This window comes from Aquarana catesbeiana, linkage group LG04 (assembly GCF_042186555.1).
Source record: "Aquarana catesbeiana isolate 2022-GZ linkage group LG04, ASM4218655v1, whole genome shotgun sequence".
Classification (NCBI taxonomy): domain Eukaryota; kingdom Metazoa; phylum Chordata; class Amphibia; order Anura; family Ranidae; genus Aquarana; species Aquarana catesbeiana.
In genome coordinates, this window is record NC_133327.1 from 629,352,457 (window position 1) to 629,376,986 (window position 24,530).

Sequence of the window (24,530 nt, forward strand, 5' to 3'; positions counted from 1 at the left end):
AAAGTTTTTTGTTTTGTTTCGGTTACAAAACTTTGTAAATAATTAAGTTTTCTCCTTCACTGATGGGCACTGATGATGGGCACTGATAGTCGGCACTGATATGCAGCACTGATAGATACACATAGGTGGCACGGATGAGCACTGATAGGCGGCACAGATGGGCACTGATAGGCAGCACTGATGTACTGTAATGTATGGTACTGATGGATGCCAATCGGTGCCAAACAATAATGCCTGCCAATCAGTGATGCCTATTGTGGGCACTGATTGGCATCCCTGGTGGTCTAGGGTGGCATACCTGGTGGTGACATCCCTGGTGATCCTAGTGGCATCCCTGGTGGTCCAGTGTGGGCATCCTCAAGGGGGCTGCGCTGATAATCGATCAGCACAGATCCCCCTTGTCAGAAGAGCAGTCGATCGGCTCTCCTCTACTCATGTCTGACAGACGCGAGTGAGGAAGAGCCGATCAACGGCTCTTCCTGTTTACATCGTGATCAGCTGTGATTAGACACGGCTGATCACGTGGTAAAGAGTCTCCGTCAGACTCTTTACCTAGATGGGAGTTGCGGTGTGTCAGATTGACACACCGCAACAACGATCACCGCGATGCGCGCCCCCGGGGGTGCACAGTGGCTTAATATTCTGGTCATGATATTGAAACCACTTTGCCGCTGTCATTTTGCTATATGGCAGGTGGCAAGTGGTTAATATTTTTTTTGAGAATCCTTTACTGGCAATCTGAGTGCCTGAAGTCTGGAACCCATGGACATTACCAAAGACGGGGTTTCCTCCTTTCTGATGCTTTGCCAGGCTCTAACTGCAGCTGTCTTCAGTTGTTCTTTGTGAGTCTTTCTGCCTTTAGTTTTGCCTTCAGCAAGTGAAATGCATGCTCAATTGGGTTGAAATTAGGTGATCGACTCGGCCATTGCAGAAAATTCCACTTCGTTTCCTTCAATAGCTCCTGAGTTGCTTTTGCAGTGTGTTTTGGATCATTGTCCATCTGTACTGTGAAGCGCAGTCCAATCAACTTGGCTGCATTTGCCTGAATCTGGACTGACAGTATATCTCTAAACACTGCAGAATTCATCCAGCTGCTTCTGTGTTCTGTCACATCATCAATAAGCACCAATGACCCAGTGCCACTGGAAGCCATGCATGCCCATGCCATCACACTGCCTCCACCATGTAACCACGTGTGCTTTGTATCATGAGCTGTTCCAAGCCTTCACCACGCTTCCCCCCCCCCATCATTCTGGTACAGATTAATCTTAGTTTCGTCCATCCAAAGAATGCTTTTCCAGAACTGGTCTGGCTTTTTTAGATTTTTTTTGGCAATATCTAATCTGGCTTTTCTATTCTTTAGGCGTCTGAATGGTTTGCACCTTGTGGTCTTCTCTTGATTTGTAGACTTTTGACAATGATACGCTCACCTCCTGGTTTTTCTTTACTATAAAGAAGATCCTGCGATCATCCACCACTGTTGTCTTCTGTGAATGTCCAGACCTTTTTATGTTGCTGAGTTCACCAGTGTGTTCTTCTTTCCTCAGAATGTACCAAACTGTTGATTTGGCCATTCCTAATGTTGCTGCTATCTCTCTGATGGATTTGTTTTGTTTTTGAAGCCTTACAATGACCTGTTTCACTTGCATGGACAGCTCCTTGGAACGCATGATGTAGGTTCGCAGAAATAGATTCCAAATGCAAATACCACACTTAGAATCAACTCCAGACCTTTTACCTGCTTAATTGATGAATAAATAAGGAAGGAGTAGCCCACGCCTGGCCATGAAGCAGCTTTTGGCTCAATTGTCCACCTACTTTTAGTCCCCTAAAAAAAGGGGGGGTGGCTATTCTTAAGAGCTGTAATTCCTAAACCCTTCCTCCGATTTGGATGTATATACCCTCAAATTAAACCTGATAGTGTGCATTTTCAGCCCATATCCATTATATAAATATAGCTTGAATATGTTTTGGTAAATACCTGAAAAAAATAAAAATTGTACCAATGTCCAATTATATATGGACCTAACTGTATCTGTGTTTTCCATGAAACGGTGCAGCTGTCGCTGGGTCAAAAGGGCTTCTACGGCAATAAAGACATTGTCTGAGGTTCCTACCTACCTCATTCTATGAAAAAAATGTTATTGATTCTTCTTTGTCCCAGTTGGAAAGTCTATCCATTGTTTCTTGTCCTATCAGGACGTACAGGTAAAACTCAACAGAGTCACAGACTGCAATAATAACTTGACAAAGGCTCTAACACTTACTCACTTTGGTCAAAGCAAACTACAGTTTTAGGCTTTAGTTGGGCTTTTTTTGAGATCAAAGTTACATTTTTGATATGTTTGTGTTTAGGGTGTTCCTATCAGGCTGGAAGTGGGCCCTAGAGATATGAAAAGTAACCAGTTTGTAGCAGTTCGACGAGACACAGGAGAGAAACTGACCATTGCAGAGGACCAAGCAGAGACTAAGTTAAAAGATATTCTGGAAGAGATTCACACGAACCTCTACAGCAGGTAATATATTTGTCTACGATTTCCATGTTTATTTCCAAGATGCTTAAAAGACACCGACCTCTAAATAGGACTTTTTAGGGCATCAACAACTTCAAATATATAAATGATCACCTTTATTGGTACAGGTTAAAAATCTATAATCCATATACAATGTTAAAATAATTGATGCAGTTACAGCAAATTGGTTGAAGGCTAAGTACAAATGTACCAAGTACCATGGAAGTCTGTCAATGCATGTAATGGTGGGAATAGAGATTAGCCAACGTGTTTCAAATTTAACATGTTATAGCTTTCTTCTTCAGGATCAAATAATAGGCAACATGGTTATCTATAACAAAAAGGATCGTATTAGAACATTTGTCTATTAACATATTACATGTTCTATTATATATATTCATAATATAAATAGACACTAACCCGTAAGAGTAGAGAGGATTAAGCACAAGACAGCATCATATAAAATCCAAAGAGGAAAGAGGTTTTTGCATCAGATGGAGATGCCAGAGCTCCCAACCCTTTACCCACTGGGGGATTGAGGTGCCCCACCAAGAGATGCACACCGTCTTCACAAAGAAGATCAATCTGTTGGATGAAGTAAAAATATAACTATAAAGGCTGATATTACTTAGTGGTACATAGTGTTCAGCTCAGTTCATGTAGAAACTTACTTGGGTTGCATGCATTAGTGGAAAAGCTTAGAGATGCCCTGAGGGAGGGCTATAAACGCTCGGACTCCGATAGAACATAAAAGGAAAGGAAAAGGTTGAAGTTAAGCAGCACCTACAAATAGTATATAGTACCTGTGAGGAGGGGGAAAGAGGAAAATAAACTGTGAGGGTACTGGCCAAATAATCACTAGTGATGGTTTTTCAAATCGTAGACTTGTGTCAATAAGCTTACTTTGATGAGGTGATACAGAGTATACAGGTCTTCCGAGGAGTATACCGGAGAACTGTTCCCTCTGCGAAGTTCAAAGGGGCTAAAGGATACCTCAAGTATCCCCAGCTCGGGTATCTAATCGGAAAAGAGGTGTAGCCCAGCATTTTAAACTGTGTGGGAAAAAAAAGCAAATTTTCCCCTCAATCCAACAATATAAAGGGGGCATGATGTGTGAAAATCAAGTTACCTGTAGGTGAAAGGTGGTCTGAGGCGCAGCAACGCTGTCCATCCTTGGCCTGCAGCTGTATAAATGTGCTGCTTGGGCAATTGTAGGATCCCAGTCGTGTGGAGGCATGTGGGTGGGGCTAGAAGGCACCCCTCCCCCAGTCCAAGAGGTCTCGCCGTGTGGTGATAGCGGTTGGTGTTCTATCAGATTACTGCTGCCCATCAGATTGTGCAACGGAAGTGACGTTCCGGCCAAAAAAAACTACTGCACGTGTGCTATGTGTTCCAAACACTTCATTATCTGATGGATAGCGGTAATCTGATAGAACACCAATGCGGACTTCTTACTACACCCAGCTACATCTTGAATTTCAGAGTAATTTTAGCAATAAAGTGAGCGTATATAAATAAATAGTATATTGACATCTGTGATGCTGTTTTGATGATACATTTTGAAAGAAGCTGGACGCCAGCAGTAGAAAGGTGGCAGAGGCCATGTTGGTACATCCCACACTGCTCAGCACTAAACCTTTAGGTTTTCAAAATTAAACATCCAAACAGCATCACAGATATCAATACACTATATTTTATATATGCTCACTTTATTGCTAAAATTACTCTGAAATCGAAGCTGTCCGCATGGGTGTTCTATCAGATTACCGCTTCCCATCAGACAATGAACTGTTTGGACTGCATAGCGCAGTGGAACGCATGTTGAAACACATAGCGCATGCACAGTAATTTTTTAATTTTTTTTTTTGGTCGGAACGTCACTTCCGTTGCACAATCTGATGGGTAGCGGTAATCCGATAGAACACTGGGGATCAAGGCGCCGCGTCTGGATGTATACTGGCACACTTAGAGCACCATAACAATAGAGATGCTGTCCCTCTGCATGGGCCAATTAGATGCTGCTGTTGCCGACCAATGGGCGGTGGTCAGCGGCCCTTGTGCGCCGGGTAGGGAAGAGACAGAGAGAAGCTGGACAGCACTCCCCCCAGTCGATCAGGAGAGCAACACGCAGCAGCAATTACATAAAAGGACACAGAGAGCAAACAACCATAATCAAATCCTTTTTACCCTGAGACAATCTGGAATATATTTAATCATGGCCCTCCTGATATCCTATATGAGAGATACAGTACATTTGATATGAGCATAAACATAATAAGTGGCAATTAGATAATTTTTAACAATCAGATAAAGAAAAATGAATAGCTTGATATATGTAGCTCTAAACAAAGATCTGCAGATTGGAAATCTAATTCGGGACCCCCTGACTTAAAACCTTCAAGGAATGGTTTAAACGCTATAGATTTGTTTAGATGGGGGGGAGATGTGGCATTGAGTTGAAAAATGTATGTTTGTTTGTACTGTAAGAGGATTTTATTCCAATCGCTGACCTACCCCCCCCCCCCCCCCCCCGTCATGAATGAACGCGATCAAGGATTACAAAGGAGACTTTGGGGAATGTACCCCCATGTATGGAGCACACGTCTGCCTAAAGCTGGATACACACTATACAACTTTTGTTGTTCTGATTTCCTTTAGATTTACCTTCAACTATGGTAGTGCAAGGGCCTGCCTGAAAGTGTTTAGGTTTATATGGTTATATGGTTTTGGTAAATCTAAAGGAAAAAATCTAAAGAAAATTGTATAGTGTGTATCCAGCTTTAGGGGGGTTCTGGATTGCAGATTTAAATGCTTAATAGATGTCGATAAGCTCTTTGCCAGAACGCCATTTTTTTTTCCCAACAGGAGCAGTCGCAGAGAAAGAGATTAATTACCCTTTTTGTTCTGCAGTTAGCAAAATGTCTCAGCTTGAAAGTTTTCCCGTTAGGAAGAATAATGTCATGGGTCATGGCTGATCTTCATGTATCTGCAATAATGGCATTGGATCATCCACTGGATCATACATTTTTGGTGACCAGGTTGCAGAGGAAGGGGGTTGGTTTACCAACAGGGCCCACTTACACTTATGCATTGTGGTAACATGTTAAATGTGTCTACAAGTGCTTTAGTGCCACTGAAGACTTTAAAGAATAAGTTCACCTTTCTGCCCCCCCCCCAGAGCTCCTTGTGACAGCGGGCTGGGGATCTCCTCTCTGCACCTGCTGTCACTATTCAAAAAGAGCGCGGCCTTTCGGGGCTCCCCCCACATGGCCGTGTCAATGATTTCAGAACTACCATCAGCCTTTGTGGCTGACAGCTTGTAGTTCTCAATGAACTACCAGGGCGCTGATGAGCACAGCTGTGGCCGCTGTGAGTTTTGCTTTGTACAGGCTTCCCGGCCACAGCTGTCCACACACACCTAAGATCTGGGCAATGTTTTCTGAAAGATACCTGCTGCACCATAGCTGATTTGGACTGTTTGCATTTCCAGTGCCTGAGTGCAGGTGGTGGTGTCCTATTGTTACAAACTTGAGTTTCTTTCCCTTTCCCTCTCCTCACTTTCTTACCAACCTCCAATCTCTGTGTCCTACTGATCTTTATTGGACACTTTTTAGACTCTTAATAAGATCATTGCCCCAGTCCATGCCACAGAGCAGTTTTGGAGCTTCTACTCCAAACTGTTTGCTGTTCCCAAGCCAGATTAGGCATTAACCCTAACCTGGACCTCAAAATTCTATTTGCTTACTTTCAAGTACAAAAATTCAATTTTAAATGGAATTGTCAAGATCTGTCATCACTTTCCCTTACTGTGGAGACTTTCTAGCCTTAGTGAAAGTCATTGAGCTTATTTACATGTACACATCTTTCCAGCACATCCGCTCTTTCTGTGCTTTGCGGTGGGGCCTTTGCACTACCAGTTTGTGGCTCTTCCATTCAACCTATCCACTATACACTGGGTGGTCACTAATATGCTGGCCTCAGTTTTGACCCTCTTGCACGCTTGAGGTATCCCATAGCTGGATACTTGGATGAACTCCGCTTAAGAGAATAGTTGGCAAGGGCTCCGAAGGATATAGTGCCTCTAGTTGTCCAGATGGGTCATCCGGCTTCCTCTTCCATCATTGCTAGTTAGCTCAGGCAGTTCATTTTTGGGCTTATGCCCTCAAGGAATAGGTTTCCCTCCTTACTATCATAGCCCATTCCAACAGCTCTGTTGGTGTTTCTTGGGCCTTTCAGTAGCAAGCATCCAATTCCCATTCTGCAAAGCCTCCACCTGGTCTTCCATTCATACCTTTTCCAAGTTTTACCAGGTTGATTTCCAGGCCTCTGCTGATGCAAGGTTCGGTCGCCAGGGGCTTCAAGCTGTTATCTGAGAGTTTGAAATCAGTTGGCCCTTGTTTTTTGTGAGCCTTGTTTGCCACTGTTTACTGTAAATTCTATATCTTGGAGTACAGTACGGCTTTTGCTGGTGTCCAATCACCTGAAGGTAGTGGCATAAAACCCATGGTCTAGAACTACAGAGCCTGTGTCATGTCCTGTACCCCAGGATATACAATTTACAGGCAAGTCAAAATTCTTTTTTTTTTTTTTCTTTTTGGTGTAAAGGTTTTACATAAATTAATAAAAGCTGACCGGTGTCCATGTAAATGGTTTGTCTCAACCCTCCCTCTAAATGGCACTTTTGCTGTGCAACTTGGCCTGGTAAAGAAAGTTGAAAAACAGACTGGCAGGTTCAATGACTGAAAAAAGCCCTAAAAATGCAGTCAACTCATTTAAGAGCTGGTAATCAGCAATATTTTTTTGGGGGCTTGGGGCCGGGTTCCCACTGGTGCAATGTCTGAGATCGCATGTGATTCGCACTGTAATGCAAATCACATGCGATCTCTGTGTGATGTGATTTTTAGTATGGCTGAATTTGCATCAAACTCGCACAGGACCCTTTTTTGGTCCACAGCAGAATCGGATCACATGGGTGTTCACACTGCGATATGCAAACTGATTTGGGGGTGTCAGTAATTTTTAACTGACACTCCCAGCAGTTCACATAGGGAGGTGTGAACTGCTGCCGGGAGACACGCAATGCGGGAACCCGCAGTGGATTTGCAGGGTTCCCGCCTTGCAGCAGTGTGAACCGGCCCTTAATGCCACTCTAATCTTTCATGTGAAGTTAGAGTTGCTACTCTCCTATGCACCAAATGGGTTGGTTTTGTGTTTGGTTTTATTGATTGTGATTTATAGTGTTTTTTTTTGTAAACCTTGACGAAAACATATAAGTAATTTTGGTTGCACCCTTCTTGTCTTTTTTAATTTAGGGCACTGAGAGATCTGACGACCCACATGGTGGTAACAGATTCTATGGAAGAATTCCAGAATCAGCTGGATACAGGAAAAGTATGTGTTTTTTGTTTTTTTAGGGAAGGGGGATTTGACTGAATATTAAACACAATTCCTAAAGCTAACACACCAGACAAAAGATCTTTATTCAAAAAAAAAAAACAATTATTTTCAGGTTTGTGTCAAAAGATTTATAGTCATGTGGCTAAAAATAAAGCTCCTCATCCTCTGGTGTGAAAGCCTTGTGAATTGATCATATAATGTAGGCTCCTACCTTTCCTGGCAGATTTTCAGATTTTCTCAGACCATCATGTTGTCATCCTTTCCAGCAGCGATGGAGAATAGCATTTTTCCTTATGATCAGTTGATATCACCATAACTATGCTGTGTATCAAATAAGCCACTTGTAGTCTGCATCAGAAGTCTGTGTGACAAGCTGAAGAACAGTTGGTATACAGGGACAAGCAGATGTCATCATAGAACAGGAAGTGCCTAAATAAGGATCAGCAAGAAATATGCTAATGAAAACTTCAGATTTAAATAGAATTTAAAATTAAACTGATATAAAAATTTTAAAGATTAGATGAGATTTTAAAGTGGTTCTAAAGGCAGAAGGTTTTTTTTTTTATCTTAATGCATTCTATGCATTAAGATATAAAACCTTCTGTGAGCAGAAGCCCCCCTAATACGTACCTGAGCTCCATCTCGAACCAGCGATGTTGCATGAGAGTCTCAGTCTCCCTTCTCACTGGCTGAGACTGCATCGGTGCGCATTGGCTCCCACTGCTGTCCGTCAAAATCAGTGAGCCAATGAGGAGAAACCTGCAGCTCCATGTCTGAATGGACACACAGAGCAACGGCTTGGAGGATCAGGGCTGCTCTGTGCAAAATCACTACACAGGGCAGGTAAGTATAACATGTTTGTTATTTTTTTTTTTTTTTAACTTATAACAAACTTTTTATTTGCAAGATTGTACATAATACATGAAAAGCATTGGTATACATGTTTAACATCTTACAGAAGATATTCCGTATTCCAAGAACATGATACACATATATTACTATCATGTTGTTAGTTCTGTTGGTTCATATATAATCCGTACACTTCCACACTCATATTTAGTAAGTATCAGGATAAGCACCATTTATATGCATGTCATAGACTCTTGTAACCATCTATCCCATATTCTGTTATACTTGTTTGGACAACCTCTGTTAATATAGAGGAATTTTTTATATGGAAGGGTTGTGTTAATGTCTCTTTTCCAGTCCACCAATTGAGGGGGTTCGGATCTCATCCATTGTCTGGCAATAATTTTCCTAGCTGAAAATAAAGTTTCATGCAGGAATATTAGTGTGAATTTGTCTAGTACATCTGGAAAAATTCCCAGTATACATTGTTTTGGGTCAAGAGTTAATGGGGACCCCATGTCGTCATGCAAGAAGGCAACTATTTGTTTCCAGTAATCTTGTATCTTCTGACAAGACCACATAAGGTGAAAGAATGTGCCTGTTTCAGTTCCACACATTGGACATGTGATGGATTGACTTCTTTTATATCTAGCTACCCTAAGAGGAGTGAGGTATGCACGATGAAGTATAAAGATCTGGGACAGCCTGTCTGAAAGTTTGGGTGAAACCAACTTGCATGCTTCCAGGGCCTCCTCCCACTCCTCATCCTCCATCCTCCCAAACTCCCTCTCCCATCTTGGTTTCAATGCGTAAGCTGATTTTGCAGAGGCAGGGGCGGATAGCATGTTGTAAAAACAGGAAATTAGTTTTTTTGAGTCTGTATCCTTGACTATGGCTATAATAGAGTTAGGAGTGGGCTGAGGAAGGTCCCGTGAAAACTGCGTTTGGATCGCATGGTGGATCTGTAGATAACAAAAAAACATTTGATTCAGAATCTTGAACTATATCTTAAGTGCCTCAAACGTTTTAAAAGTGCCATTTGTGAACAGATGGTGTAAATAGTATATGCCCTTGGCTGCCCATAAGTCTGAGTTCTGGACTCCATTAAGTTCCTGCAGCTTGTTATTATGCCAAAGTGGTGTATAGTCATTAAATGATGGTATCTCTAGTTTAGAGGAGGCTAATTCCCAAATGCGTCTATAATGATATAGCAAGGAATGTCTATAATCTTTTGACTGTGTGTTCCCTACACCCACCGCTATCCCATTTATTGGGTCCCCAGTATGCTGAACCCAACGGGGGCTCAGCAGAATGAGAAAGCGTTCCTTGTCAGTTTTGTCAATGTGAAATAGTTGGGATAGCTGTGACGCTATATAGTAATGGTTAAAATCGGGGAGTGCTGTTCCGCCCATGTCCGTTGAGCTTTTAAGTGTTTGCCATGCGAGTTTGTGTCTAGATTTCCCCCATACAAATGGTTTAAGTAGTGTTTCTAATAGTTTAAAATACTTAAGGGGTAGATATACTGGAGTATGCCATAGGACGTATAGTACCTTAGGCAGTAGTATCATCTTTATTAAATTGACTCGGCCCCATACTCCTAGAGGGAGGCGGGACCAGACCTGGATCTTAGATTTAATTAGGGAGAATAATGGCTCGACATTCAAGGAAATATAGTCTACTGGATTCTTGGATATTTTAACGCCAAGGTATTTTATTATATCCACCCGTTGAAGGGGTAAATTAGCCTGTGATTCTGTAGGTGGAAAACTATCAATTGGTAATATCTGTGATTTACCCCAATTAATCCTCAAGCCCGAGAATGTCCCAAATTGCTCAATTACGTTAAGGGCTGTGTGTAGAGAGAGGCCAGGGTCTGCCAGGTAGAGAAGGGTGTCATCTGCATATAGGCTAATTTTCTCGGTAAGGGATCCGAATGTCAAGCCTATTATCTCCTGATTAGTACGGCTGGACACGGCGAGGGGTTCCGATGCCAGAGCATACAGCAAGGGCGAGAGCGGGCATCCCTGTCTCGTACCTCTGCTTAGGCCAAATTCCCGAGAGGGGCATCCGTTAGCCACCACTCGGGCAGTTGGTTGCTGATATAACAGTTGCACCCATCTAATAAATTTGGGCCCAAATCCGTATCCCTCCATGCATCTCCAGAGATATCTCCATTCAACCGAATCAAATGCCTTGGCTGTATCTAATGTTACTATCACTCTTGTGCCCACATTATCATGCTTGGCCTGGAGATTGATAAATAACTTCCTTAAATTAAAGGAAGTGTTTCGGCCAGGCATAAACCCTGACTGATCTACATGTATAAGGGATAGTATTACTTGCTTTAGATGTTTGGAGAGTACTTTGGCTAATATTTTGACATCTACTTGGAGTAACGATATGGGGCGGTATGACTCAGGGTATCCTAAATCTTTCCCTGGTTTGGGTATAAGTACTATCGTGGCCTCTCTCATGGATGCAGGTAGTGTTGAAGTTTCGAACATGGTGTTGTACAGAGTCAACAGTTTGGGTGTAAGTATCTCAGAAAAGTGTGCATAAAATTCAATGGGCAAACCGTCAGACCCCGGGGATTTGGACCTAGTAAAATCTGCAATAGCAATCTTTATTTCCTCCACCGTGAGGGGTGCCTCAAGAAGTTCGACTTGGCTCTCTGAGAGTTGTGGAAGTATGATGTTGCTCAAAAACTGATCCATTATTGCCGTATCCCCCGAGACCGTCGATGTGTAAAGTTCTGTAAAAAAGTCTCCAAACTTGGAGGACACGACAAGAGGATCCGTGATCGGCTGTCTATCCTTATCATGAAGCGTAACTACAATTGGGGGTTTGTCTTCACTATGAACAAGGTATGCAAGCAATTTACCTGCTTTTTCTCCATGTTCAAACCACCGCTGTCTATTGAAGAATAATTTCTGCTTGGCTTTTACATATTGCATCTGAGACACCACTCTTGTCTGTAGTTTAAGAGTATTGGCATTTGTTGTGGATGGGTCAGCTATATATGTTTGTTCTGAAGAGGATAGTTCTGTGATTGCTTTATCTAAGGCTTCCGCGGAGTTTGTTTTAATCTGATTGATGCGTGAGGTCAGGACAGCTCGGACATGCAGCTTAAACATATCCCACACTACTGGCGCGGGAGCAGAATGTTCATTGTCCGTAAAAAAAACGAGTCCATTCCACCTCAAGCATATCATCTTCTGGCAGCAAGGACAACCAAAATGGGTTCAAGCGCCAGGTCCGCTTCTGCTTGGCCACGGGCACGCTGAGTGTAATTGAGTAATGACTATGATCAGACAACAGCCTAGGTCCAAAGGACACTGTCAATAATCTAGGTAAAAGTTGTTTAGATGTCAGAATGAAATCTATTCGGGACATCGAGTTATGTGTGGAGGAGAAACATGAATAGGCCTTGGTATGTGGAAATTTATGTCTCCATGTATCAGTTAGATGAATGGATGAGGTTATTTTATGTAGTTTAGTGTCATTTGTCCTCATTGCAGCTACTGTCGGTGGGCGAAGTCTGTCTAGGGTATCATTCATTGTGGAATTAAAATCCCCCATCCATACTGCTTGCACTGTGGGGTGTCTTGCCATAAAGGAGACACCCTCTAGTATTATAGTAATAGCAAATGGAGGGGGAACATAGAAAGCTAAGATTAGGAAGGGTTCTCCGTATAGTTTAGCAGATATAAAAACATATCTGCCCTGAGGGTCTGTGCATATCTCTCCTGGCTCAAAGTGTATGGATTTTGCAATTAAAATAGATACACCTCTTGAATGGGATGTAAACGTCGAATGAAATGCCCATCCTACCCAGGGGCGACGTAGGGCCATCTGTAGCTTGCCATCAATATGGGTCTCCACCAATGCTATTACATCAGCCCTCTGTTTCTTAAGGAATGTGAAGGTTGCCGACCTCTTAAGCGGTTCACGCAAGCCCCTCACATTCCAAGTAAGGAATTTTATAGACGCCATATGGAGTTCTCACAGATCATTTTCAGTATTGAGGTGTGTATCCTGAGTCTCACCGGTACCTTTTTACAAGAGTTATGTATGAATATGTACAGTACTACAAAATATAACAACAGAGGCAAATTTTCAATATTATTCAAAAAACTATATTGATTCGAAAAGTGTAAACATAGTACTTCTTGCATTTTAAAAAGTAACTTAAACATTTTCCCTCCCCTCTCCCTCCCAGCCCTGCACTGACCCCAACCTGTGCGGGCATACTTCCCAAACAAAACTGAGATTGAACTCCGGGAAAGAACAGTCAGCTTCATCAGAAAAAAAAGAAAAAACCAGGGTAGTCGTTGGGTTTTAGAACCCGGGGTAAACATATCCCACAAAATCTTATGTAAAGAAAATGGTGCCATGTGTTCTCTGGGATAGATAAATACGTGTAATTGTAGTTGAACGGCTTCATTCCAGGTTCGGTGACTGATTTCCCTAAAGGTGCGTGGGGCAAAGTCACGCTGCACCATACATATGTTCTGTAGGACTATTGCTGACCCGAGGCTCCGGTCATCAAAATAGTACGTGATAGTATATAGTTTCTCCTGAGGTATTAAGAGCAAAGTCTTTCATGTTGTAAGAAAAGAGGTCTGCGGTCCCCTGCCGCAATCCACGGCCATGTGCTATGTGTATTGGGTTATTCATTCTCTTTCCTGTTATCTCGGCGCTCCAGCCAGGCGATGGTATCTTCAGGGGTTTCAAAAAAAACGGCTCGGCCATCATCCTCCACTCGAAGACGTGCGGGAAATAACATTGAGTATTTAAGATTTTTGATGCGTAAGCGCCTCTTGGCTTCGGTGAAGTTTTGTCTGCGCTTCTGTACTTCAGTGGAAAAATCAGGGAAGATGGCTACCTTGACATTGTCAATGGGTATATTACCCTTCAACCTTGCCAAGCGCAGTGTTGCGTCGCGGTCTTTGTAATTTAGCAATTTGGCGATAAATGTTCGGGGTTGGGCACCCTGTGGTGGCGGCCTAGCGGGCATGCGATGTGCTCTTTCGACAGCAAACGTGGGCGAAAAGGCCTCCCTGCCATACGTTGTAATTAGTAATTGCTCCAGGAATGTGGTGGGGTCTTTCCCCTCCGTCCCCTCTGGCAGGCCAATGAAGCGGAGGTTGCACCTACGAAGCCTGTTCTCCATGTCATCCTGCTTTGCCAGGAGTTGATTAATCTGGTATTGCATGCGTTCAGAGGTAGTCTGTAATGGCGGGATCGCATCCTCCACCTCTCCTAATCTGGTCTCAGATGTCTTAACTCGCTCCTTAAGCTTATGCAGGTCTTGTCGGACTAGGGAGACATCCACCTTCACCTCCTCAATCTTGGTCGTGAGGGCGGCCTGGAGTGCAGAGATGGCTTCCAGCACTCTATCTGTGTCTGCGCCCGCCACCTCCCTCCCCCCCGATGCGGTGCCGCCATCTTCTCCCAGGCTGTCTTTATCCTGTCGGCGGTACTTATCAAGTTTGGCAGCTGCGTTGGTCTTGGGTTTCGTCGGAGCCATGACTGTTAATAAGAGGGGGTAGACGCAGCTGACTGAGCGGTACTGTGGGTGAGCTGTGGGAGTTTGGAGGCCAAGATCAACAGGATAGTCCCCACACAATTCGTCTAGGATAGGTCTTGAGTCCCCGTTCACCCCCAATGGGCCCGAGTACCCCCAGCGGGTTTGGGTAGGGACAATGCTTTGGCGGGTAAGGGGAATGGGATTGTCAGCAGATCAGGCAGAGGAAAGATGGGAAGGTCAGGAGTGTCCAATATAGAGTAGTAAAGTGGATGCCGCTCACCTGAAGGATGCGGAGGTCCTCTGTAGGTCTGAGTACCGTGATGTCCCTGGAGGAGTTGCAGGGGGCAGTAGGTCGGTTAGATGATCCACTGTGTTAGATGCAGAGTCCAGGAAGGGAGGATGTGTTGCTGGTAAAGAGGCAGGGAGCACCAAGATGGCCACCGAGACTAGGCCCAGACCACGGCCCGGGTCTGGGGTTGTCACTATGTGAGGGGGCCCTGTTCAGTTCAGGCTCCCAGACAGGATCAGATGCAGTCGGGTCAGCCTCTGGTGGAGGAGCCAGGCATCAGAGGGGCCAGGACACAGCACTTCCAGAGAAGCAGGGAGGAGCAAGATGGCCGCCGGAGCTCCGGACCAGGCCGAAGCCGCGGCCTAAATTTAAGAGCGCCCCCGCACAAAAGGGCACCGTTCCATTCGATCCCCCAATCGGAGGCCCGCTGGGCAGGGACCTCGCTCGGCAGGGGCTCCAAACGCCAGGGAGGCTGGGGATGAGTATAGAGGAGGCGGCAGAGTGAAGCAAGACGGCCGCCGGCGTCGACTAGGCCGAAGCCGCGGCCTGTAGTTGTGGCTGCGGCCGCGGAGGAGCGCCGTGCCGCTCGGAACTCCCGTACGGCCGGAGGACCGCTGAAACAGGTCTGTATCTGGGTAGAGACCTCAGGAGGTATGCTAGGTTTCTTCCGGAGATTGCTGACAGGCAGGATTAATGGGGATGCAGGAGTATTGGACGGAGCTCGGGTCTTCCACGTCCTACTCCATGCTGTAGCAGGCCACGCCCCCCAACATGTTTGTTATTTTTAAACAAAAAAAACAAGACTTTAATATCATTTAACAGTTTGCATTTACATATACATACAAGGAATGGTACAGATCCCCCAAGGAGTCCTTTATTTCATCCTGGCTCTGCTGCAGTGACTGTAGGCTTGAACCAGGGGACATGGTTTCTGCAATGTATTGCACCCTCTTCCCATCAGTTGCCAACATTGCAACCTGTAGGTGCACAATGGTAATATTGACACTCTGACACATCTTGCATTACACAGGTTTTCAGCTAGGCATCATCAGAATTGCTCAGCAGAAATCACAGGTGCTTGCCAAGCACATATGTTGATGTCTGTGTGCATTGCAACAAAATTATGAATTGCGAAAAATGGGAAATGGCACTTTATGAACACCTAGGCAACTTACCTAGCATTGCTTTGTTTTTTTCTATTTGCTTTTATGGTGGAAGCGAGCAATATTCCCTACATATGAAGTATTGAAGATCTTTTCACTACCTTAAGCTAACTAACTTTAAAGAGGTTCTAAAGCCTTAAAATTTTTCCATCCTAATGTATTCCTTGCATTAGGCTAAAAAATGTTTAGGCATCAGTACCCCCCTTCTCCCCTCCTTTTACTTACCTGAGCCCTCATTTAATCCAGCGCTGTGCACGTCTGCAGCTCTTCTCTCCCCTCAATTCTGGGTCTCGCAGGCTTTGCTGAAGCAGTGGGAGCCTTTGGCCAGAGACGAGAGAGTGAGGGGCAAGGCCGAGTCCCGCTGCCTGTGTCTATAGATGCAGACAACGAGGCTCGGGAACGACCCTGCACGAGTGCCCCCATAGAAAGCGGCTTTCTATGGGGACACTCACCAGAGGGTAGGAGCCAAGAATGCTGGCGAGGGGCCTAAGAAGAGGAAGTTCGGGGCCACACGGTACAATTCCATTGCACAAAGCAGGTAAGTATAAACCTGTTTGTTTAAAAAAAAAAAACATTTACAATCACTATTAAAGCCATTTACTCAAAATAACCTCTTCCTAAAATGGCTTCAAATTCCAGATCTCTATCTAGATAAGAAGCAATAAAATATCACTGCGAGATTTGTCTCCGATAATGTAAAAGGCGTGTACTCTTTCAAGGTTGATCAGGCTGATGATAATTTACGTATACATCAACAGGAAGCCATCGTTTTTACTGAGCAATGGCATAATTTGTCCTTTTATGGCAGGTAATTGCACAACTATAAGCTGCTGCCGTATCCGACAGCAGAACCCTGTTGTTGGCCTATAGGGCTCTGTAAGATCCTCCACTATCTTGTTTGTTAGAAGTTTTTATATCATTCTCTTGGGTTACATGGCCACTGTCCAAATGTTTTACAATTTTCATTACTTTCCTAAAGGGGTTTTAAGAGTAATCGCTAAGAGACACGCAAATGTTTCAAAGGATCAGAGCAGATCATGTCATTAGTGCCAAAATACATGAATAAAGCAGAGAAAATAAATGTAACATGGCCTTTGCAGGGATGTACAGCCGTTTTGTATATATTTTTTTTATACAGTTCATTTTAATTAGCTACATATTAAAACAAATCTAAAATGAGTTGCTAAAATCTCATTTTGACGTGAAAATGTCAATTAATATATTTAATTCTCATGATAAACAGAAATAAATCCAGCGAAAAAATTCAGTAAAAAAAAACATGCAAAATGAATGTCCTGAGCACTGCTTCAGTGCCTGCAAAAAGTCCATCAGTGTATATCCTTTGTGAACTTTGTGTTATCCGTGCGATAGTGCTCCACATGTAATCAAAGTGTCACCACTCTTGTGCTCCCCCCCCCATCATGGTAATATCCTCACCTCAGGGTGTGTGACCTCACATTTAAGTTTGGTCAATCAGCGCTGGTAAGCCACCCCTGGGCTCAATGAACAAGGAATCTCCAGGGTCCTGTGCTTAACCTTGGATCAATCTCAATCTTGAAATGCTTCCAGTGCACCAATTTATAACCAACAATCTGTTGAAACTGCACCGATACTAGCATCGGTATAGGTGGCGATATCGAGTATTTGCGCAAATATCGGTACTCGTGCAAATGCACTGATACCTGGAATCTACTTTCAGGCTCGGTTCTTTGAGCTGTCAGTGGGGATGAACAAATGTTTCTCTGTTTTAACCCCTTATTAACCCTTAATTTACTATAATCAACCTTAATTAACTCCCTATTCTCTTCCATTTAATTATTATTTTCCTGCTTTTTTTTTTTTTCTTCACGTCTATTTTATAAACTATAAACAATTAAAACTTTTTTTTTGTTTGGTTTGTTAGTAAATATTTTCACACATATATATCTACACATTTCACATTAAAAAAGCGCAAAATTAAAAACACAAAATCAATTTATTTCATATGTAAAGCTGAAGTGTAAACAAAACAGTTGCGGTAGGTATCGGTAATTGGTATCGGCGAGTACTAAAAAAAAAAGTATCGTTACTCGTTGTAAAAGAAAAAAATGATATCGGTGCATCCCTAGTTAAAACACAAGATGAAACCCCACAGCCGTTTGTCTGCCAGCAGCTCCTCGTGAAGCTCCTCTAGGGATTGGTACACCTTAAGATTGAGATTGATCCAAGGATAAGCACAGGAGCCTGGAGATTCCTTGTTAATTGAGCCCAGGGGTGTCTAACCAGCGCTGATTGACCAAACTGAAGTGAGCATACCAGTGATACCTCGGTTTGCGTCTAACGCGGTATACCAGCATTTCGCAAGACGAGCTATATTTTTTTTTAAATCCTGACTTGATTTGCGAATGCTGTCTTGCAAGATGAGCAGTGCTCAAGTCGCTGGTGTATGTATTACTGTATGTGGCCAGAGGTCTGGGGGACAGTTCCTGAGTGTCTCTGAACGTCACCAGCGCCCCCCCCCCACCTCTGGCCACATACTGTGCTGTGGTCAAATCATCATTATTTCTTATGGGGGAAAAACTCTCTTTGATATACGAGTGCTTTGGATTACAAGCATGCTTCTGAAACAAATTTTTGCTCGTAATACAAGGTATTACTGTATTACCATGGGGGGGGGAGCACAAGAGTGGTGACACTTTGATTATATGTGGAGCACTATCACACGGATAACGCTAAGAAGTTCACAAAGGATATACACTGATGGACTTATGTTTTGGCAGGCACTGGAGCAGTGCACAGAAGGGCATTAATTTTGCATGTTTTTTTTCACTGAATTTTTTTCACTGGATTTATTTATTTCTGTTTATCACAATTATTATTCATTTAAAGTGTTAAGTGAATATATTATATAGGACAACACTTGGATGTAGGGATAGTGCGGCACTATATATATTATTTTGAATATGTTTTGGCACATGTATTTGGGATTGTGAACAGTGTCAGCAGCTGTATTTATATGGTTCCAATCTTGGCCAGTTCAATAAGGACTGACCAAGATTCAAACCATATATGGGCAGGTGGAATGTACCCAAGTTGATCCAACGATTGACTTGGGTACAGCCAGCCATGTCAGCTTTTTGGATTCACTGTGTTCTCCCAGCAGGGACGGCTCCTGGTCCGTGCATACCCTGCTTAACAATCAACCTATATTGAACACTGAGGGCCACACACTGACCAAAATGCTGCCAAGCCCTGCTGAACTGGCCAAATTTCAATCCGTCTATGGCCAGCTTTACTGCTGTAATGTGATCCTAACTTAACTTGTGTGGGGAATAGATCTCCATAGCAGGAGACCAAATTACACTTGCAGCAAAATCCCTCAGAGAAGGGGCACCCCTCCCTCTTTCCTATTAGAGCAAGATCTGCATTTGCAGTCTGCAGAAACTGTCCCCATGGGGGTTATTTACTTAAACCGAAGAGTGCAAAATCGGGTGCAAGTCTGCATAGAAACCAGGCTTTCAGTTTGTATTGCCAAAGCTTAATTGAACAAGCTGAAGTTAGAAGCTGATTGCCTACCATGCACAGCTGCACCAAATTCTGAGCGTTCCAGTTCCAGGAGTAAATCTTCCCCCAAGTGTCGGGAAAATGCTGGCCTTTATTAGTAACACAGCATGCGCTGGAAAATACTGTCAAGTACCCTGTAAGAAATAATTATTTTAAGATGTTATACTAAAACTAAAAAGAATTTTATAAAGCTGCAAAAAAAAAAATTTGACCAAAAACCATTTTGGGTTTCCTTTAAGCCCACTGCACGTTTATGCATTGCAGTAAAATGTGCGTTTTACAAAACATAAATGTAGTGTATGGCACATTTAGGACACAGAAGTTCAAGTTCAGTAGGTGCCAAGGAAGCTGTGCATTCTAAGTTCATTCAAAATTCATGGTTTATCTGAATTTTTTTTTCTTTTTGGATAGAGTAGAATTTTAAGACTCGGTTGTTTTTTTTTTTTATTTGGTTTTTTTTTTAAGATTTGTGTCCCATTGGGGAGATTTCCCTTCATTTCCTGTCCCATAGGCAAGACAGAAAGCCCTCCAAAGTGAGTGAATACATGGTTGTCATGTATTGGAAGATTTCCCCTCTATTACTGTTCTGGAGGCAATCCAAAATGTGGGACTTTCTTTCACGTTCCTGACAGATTTTCTAATTCCTCTTTACTCTATTCATAACTTTAAAAATGTTTTGCTTTTAGCTATACTTTAAAGTGTTAACCCAAAAAAAAAATTACAGATCCTGGTCCCTTAAAGCAGATTAAACAGCACAGTGCTTGTGCTATGTAATATGCCCCTCTCTAAACTGTAAAAAACCTGGCTGATCCTGCCAATTCCTGTATTCCTGCTGAGCCCTGACCACCGTTGTCGGTGTACGTCTCTCCCAGTGTTGCCAACCCACCAGATTGAAATTTACTGGCACAGCCAAGTTTTTACTGGCATTTCCAAACGTTACAGTTTTAAGTGCAAATTAGAGTATTTAGGCTACAAACAAATACAATATGCAATTATGATTTAAGGTAGATAATAAGGCAAAAAACATATTTCTTATTTTATTTTTGATATAATAAGTTAGTAGCTCAGGGACTGGCCTCAGGAGGGCAAGAAATTAGAATGGGCGCACACACACATAAAATTGACTTTCATAGTGACACTGACAGCAGTGTGCAGCAGCACAGATGATGATGACACCTCTCTGACATAACACGTCCCCTCCTGTCAGTGACGGTCTCTCTCCAAGCAAAGTGGTCCCTCCAGTCCAAACAGCACTGACAGTCCCGGTCCCAGCTTGCCTTACTCCCATACCGCAGACCCGCACACGAGGCTCTGGCTGCTCTGCTCAGGCACGGCCTCCGTCAGAGCCGCCCGATCACACTGTAGCAAGCACTCGGATGGTCCCAGCCAGCTCCGGACCAAGCCCAAGCATCACAGCCATATTTTTTACTGGCAACCTTTTACATTTACTGGCAGGAGCAAAATTGCCTGTTTTTTTACTGGCTGCCAATAAAAATACTGACGATTGGCAACACTGGCCCCCTCCGTCATCCGCAGCCCTGCTCTCTGCTCCCTCCCCCCTCCTCCCTGCCTGTCAGCTCCATGTCTGTCTTGCCCCCCCCACCGCCATTAGTATAAATAAACTTTTTTACAAAAATGTCACTGCCAGCCCCTCTATTAGAGGCAGGCATAGCACACTGTATAAGTACTTTATAAAAACGAGCGTTGTAAATACAGTTTTAGCGCAATCTTCAGGCCGGTCACATGACTTGTGGCCAGTCTCCAGGGCTACTGCCAGCGGGGCTGAGCGGCCATGTGATCTCCCCCGGCTGACTTCGGAGGGAGATCTTGGCCCCTCCTGCAGTAGCCATGTATCGAAGGTATACAGCGGCCGCGAGTCATGTGACCGGCCTGAAGATCAATCTAAAACGGTATTTACAACGCTCATTTTTATAAAAGACTAATGCAGTGTGCTATGCCTGCCTATAATTGGCTGGCAGTGATTTGCACATGTGGGTTAACAAACCCTTTAATGCAATACATGATCACACGTGTTTGAGATTGCAAAAGTATGAAAAGGGCCTTTATGTTGAATTGTTTTCACAAAAAGAGGGGGGCTGCCATTGCAGGTGGCCTTATGAAAGTCTTAGATACCTGGCTGTGTCCAGTATATTTATTTCACAGTCCCGCAACAAGTTTGCTGTAAAGGAGTGTCAGAAAAGTTTACTTACTATTGGTCCACAACTCAGGCAGCACTGAAATCAAAGCATCAGGGTGACATCCAGGGAACTAGCATTCTCAAAGGGAGGTTCTGCAGCCTCTTTCAATCTCCTATGGCAGTCTCAGCCTTTAAATTTGACATGCTTGTGTAATTTATAATGTTCTTGTTTATTTTATGTCTATTTAAAAAAAAAAAATAGGCATCAATGGAGGGGGGGTTATTTTCTTGGGGTGGAGCAATGCACCTAATGTGACTTTTTACTGCTTTCTTAAAGATCGGACTAGGATGTCTTCTGCTTGTGCCCATAGACATAGGGATTAGTGGCCAGTCTTATGTCTTTCGAAAGCCGTTTAAATTCGCATAGAACATATTTTTGGGTTCGGTTCTGTCAGGTGAGACATATAATGTGCTTTTCCATTCCTCTGCAGATTGTACAGATTCCATTCTGTGGGGAGATTGACTGTGAGGACTGGATAAAGAAGACCACCGCCAGGTAATCTGATCTAACAGTGCTCACATATATTATAGTGCCACTGTAATATTTCTTGTTCTGATTTTTTTTTATCTTTTTCCACAACTTTTTTTTTTGTTCAATCAAGGGTTTGAATGAAAAAAAAAATGTACAGATCCCCACATCCACACCAGCGATCTAGATGAGGGGAATCTCGACGCATCTGTCGTCACTGGCTCTGCAGTGAGAACTGAGCGATTAAACACTGCTGATCGCTCAGTTCTCCCCCTCCACTTTGAGCAGAGAGCTGTGTCTGCCAGTGGGCTGCTGGGCTGTGGAGGGGATGAAGGAGGGGCTGGCTCAGACTTTTGGTGGATCACTGAGAGGCTGAGCAAGCTTTCAGACCAGGCTTCTGGTCGGATACCGACCATATGGTCAGGATCTTTCCCGAGTCTGGAACTGCTGATTGACGTAAGCCAACCACGGGCTGAAAACACGTCACAGGAGTGCAGAACGAACTGCACTCCTGTGATCCATAGGAGAAGTATGGCTAAAGAAGCTTTGGCCATACTTCTACTTAAAATTTGGACATGTTTTCTGATACAATCATAATGCGTGTGTGCATACAATTGTTTCTGATTTGTGATTATAATGCATGCTAAGAGCCACTGCTACTGAGAAGTTGGCCCACTTCTCGCTTGCCCCCTTCTGCCCTCTCTGCCATTCATATTGCTCACTTTACTGTTCTCCAGCAATGCACTGCATTCTGTGAATGGAAGAGGAGCAGTTGAATAACAGGATTCCCAATGCCCATTCACAGATCGTTGTAGGAGAGAACCATGAGTAGAAGGGGACGGGCAAGTAGGCTGTTAAAGGATAAGTTCACTTTTCCTAAAAAAAATTATAAATGCACATACTTTTACAGAAACAAAATGTGCATTTATTGCTTTTTCCTGCAGGAGCCTGGGAAGCATTGCACCCGGGAATCAGGGATGCAATATCAGGCTTCTGCAGACAAACCTTACAGCTTTCTGCCTGTACCTTTTTATATGGGTTGTCTGTTGAAAGCTGCAGGGCTTGCGAATGAACTGCGAGAGTGCTCATCAGCGCCCGTGCAGTTCATTCAGAACTACAAACCATCAACTGCGGCGGCCGAAGGTACATGTAGTTCATTCATTCACAGGAAACTGTGAATGAATAACACAGCCGTGCTCTTTTCAAAAAATGACAGTGGATGCGTGGAGAAGATTATCCGCCCACTGTCACACTAAAAGGGGGATTGGGGGAACTGGCTGCAGGAGCTGGAACATGTTCCATGTTCCACCCTAAATATGGGTAAAACATGTTCTAAAAGATGAAACTATCCTTCGTTTATCCTTTAATTTATCTTTTAAGGCTACTTTCACACTGAGGCAGTTTTAGCGCTAAAAATAGTGCCTGTAAAGCGCCTGAAGACTGCCTCTCATGCCTCCCCAGTGTAAAAAGCCCAAGTTCTTTCACACTGGGGCGGTGTGCTTGCAGGACGGGGAAAAAAGTCCTGCAAGCAGCATCTTTGGGGCGGTATAGGAGTGCTGTATACAGTACTCCCACACTGCCCCTGCCCATTGGAATAAATGGGCAGCGCTTTCGAAGCACCTCAACACAGGCGCTTTTAACCCCTTGTTAACTCCTTAAATTAACGGCGCTTTACCGCTAACGGACCCAGCGCCCCAGTGTGAAAGCAGCCTAATTCTCACAGCGGCTTAAGATGGCCAGTCGCTCAGGGCAGTATCTGGTAGCTATGAAGGAGGCTCTGTTGGGAAGCTTTTTTTTTTTTTATCAGAATCAGCTGTTTGCAGGCCATGTACTGTTTTGCATGGTAAGTACTGTAATGAACTAAAACTTTCTGTCTTGGCTCATAATTCTAAACTCCTTCTTTTCTGTTCTGATACAGGGATCAGGATCTGGAACCCGGAGCTCCTTCTATGGGAGCCAAGAGTTTGTGCATCCCCTTTAAGCCACTGAGAGAGCTTCAACCTGGAACCAAGTGTGTGTGTGGCAAGAACCCTGCCAAGCACTATACGCTATTTGGACGCAGTTATTAGTAGAGTCACCCGGACCCCGGACCGAGCTGTTTATTTTTATTACTTAACCTTAAAACAGATTTTAGGACCCATTGTGTGTGCTGAAATGCTTCCCATTTCTGCACATGCTTTTTTCTGAGTACATCCCAGATAATAAAAGCTAAAGGAAATGATGTGTCTGTCATTACTGATTACTGTTTTCTGTGCTGAACAAGCTGGCTTGTTAGGTCTATAAAACCTTCATTTTTTTTTATATCTATTGCAGCAGCAAAGGACATCTTTTATAAAAATCAACAGAACTTGTCAATCACATTCCCTTTTTCTTCCATATTGCACCTCTGCAACCATGAAAGAGAAAGTCTTGTGCTTACTGGACAGATTCAAATGTATGTTACATTTCGTCTGTTACATAAACTATCATTATGTGTATTATAAGTGTAACACAGGTATCGGCAACCAGTAGCGTGCAGGCCTGGTTAGGCATGCTATGGCTTTTTAACTGGCAACCAAAGCCCCACTGTCATAGGCTGGA

General features: G+C 43.5%; 1 protein-coding gene across 4 annotated transcripts in view; it reads left to right on the plus strand.

The window, feature by feature from the left end:
- The window catches only part of EPRS1 (glutamyl-prolyl-tRNA synthetase 1), a 151,055-nt gene extending 126,887 nt beyond the window's left edge, over positions 1–24,168 (plus strand). For all 4 annotated transcript variants that reach the window (XM_073628361.1, XM_073628363.1, XM_073628362.1 and 1 more), the window contains 4 exons: positions 2,356–2,516; positions 7,826–7,904; positions 21,913–21,977; positions 23,869–24,168. In XM_073628361.1, the coding sequence (XP_073484462.1) occupies positions 2,356–2,516; positions 7,826–7,904; positions 21,913–21,977; positions 23,869–24,019 (456 nt within the window). In that variant the 3' untranslated portion in view covers positions 24,020–24,168. The remainder of the gene's footprint in view (positions 1–2,355; positions 2,517–7,825; positions 7,905–21,912; positions 21,978–23,868) is intronic.
- Positions 24,169–24,530: the final 362 nt, after the last annotated feature.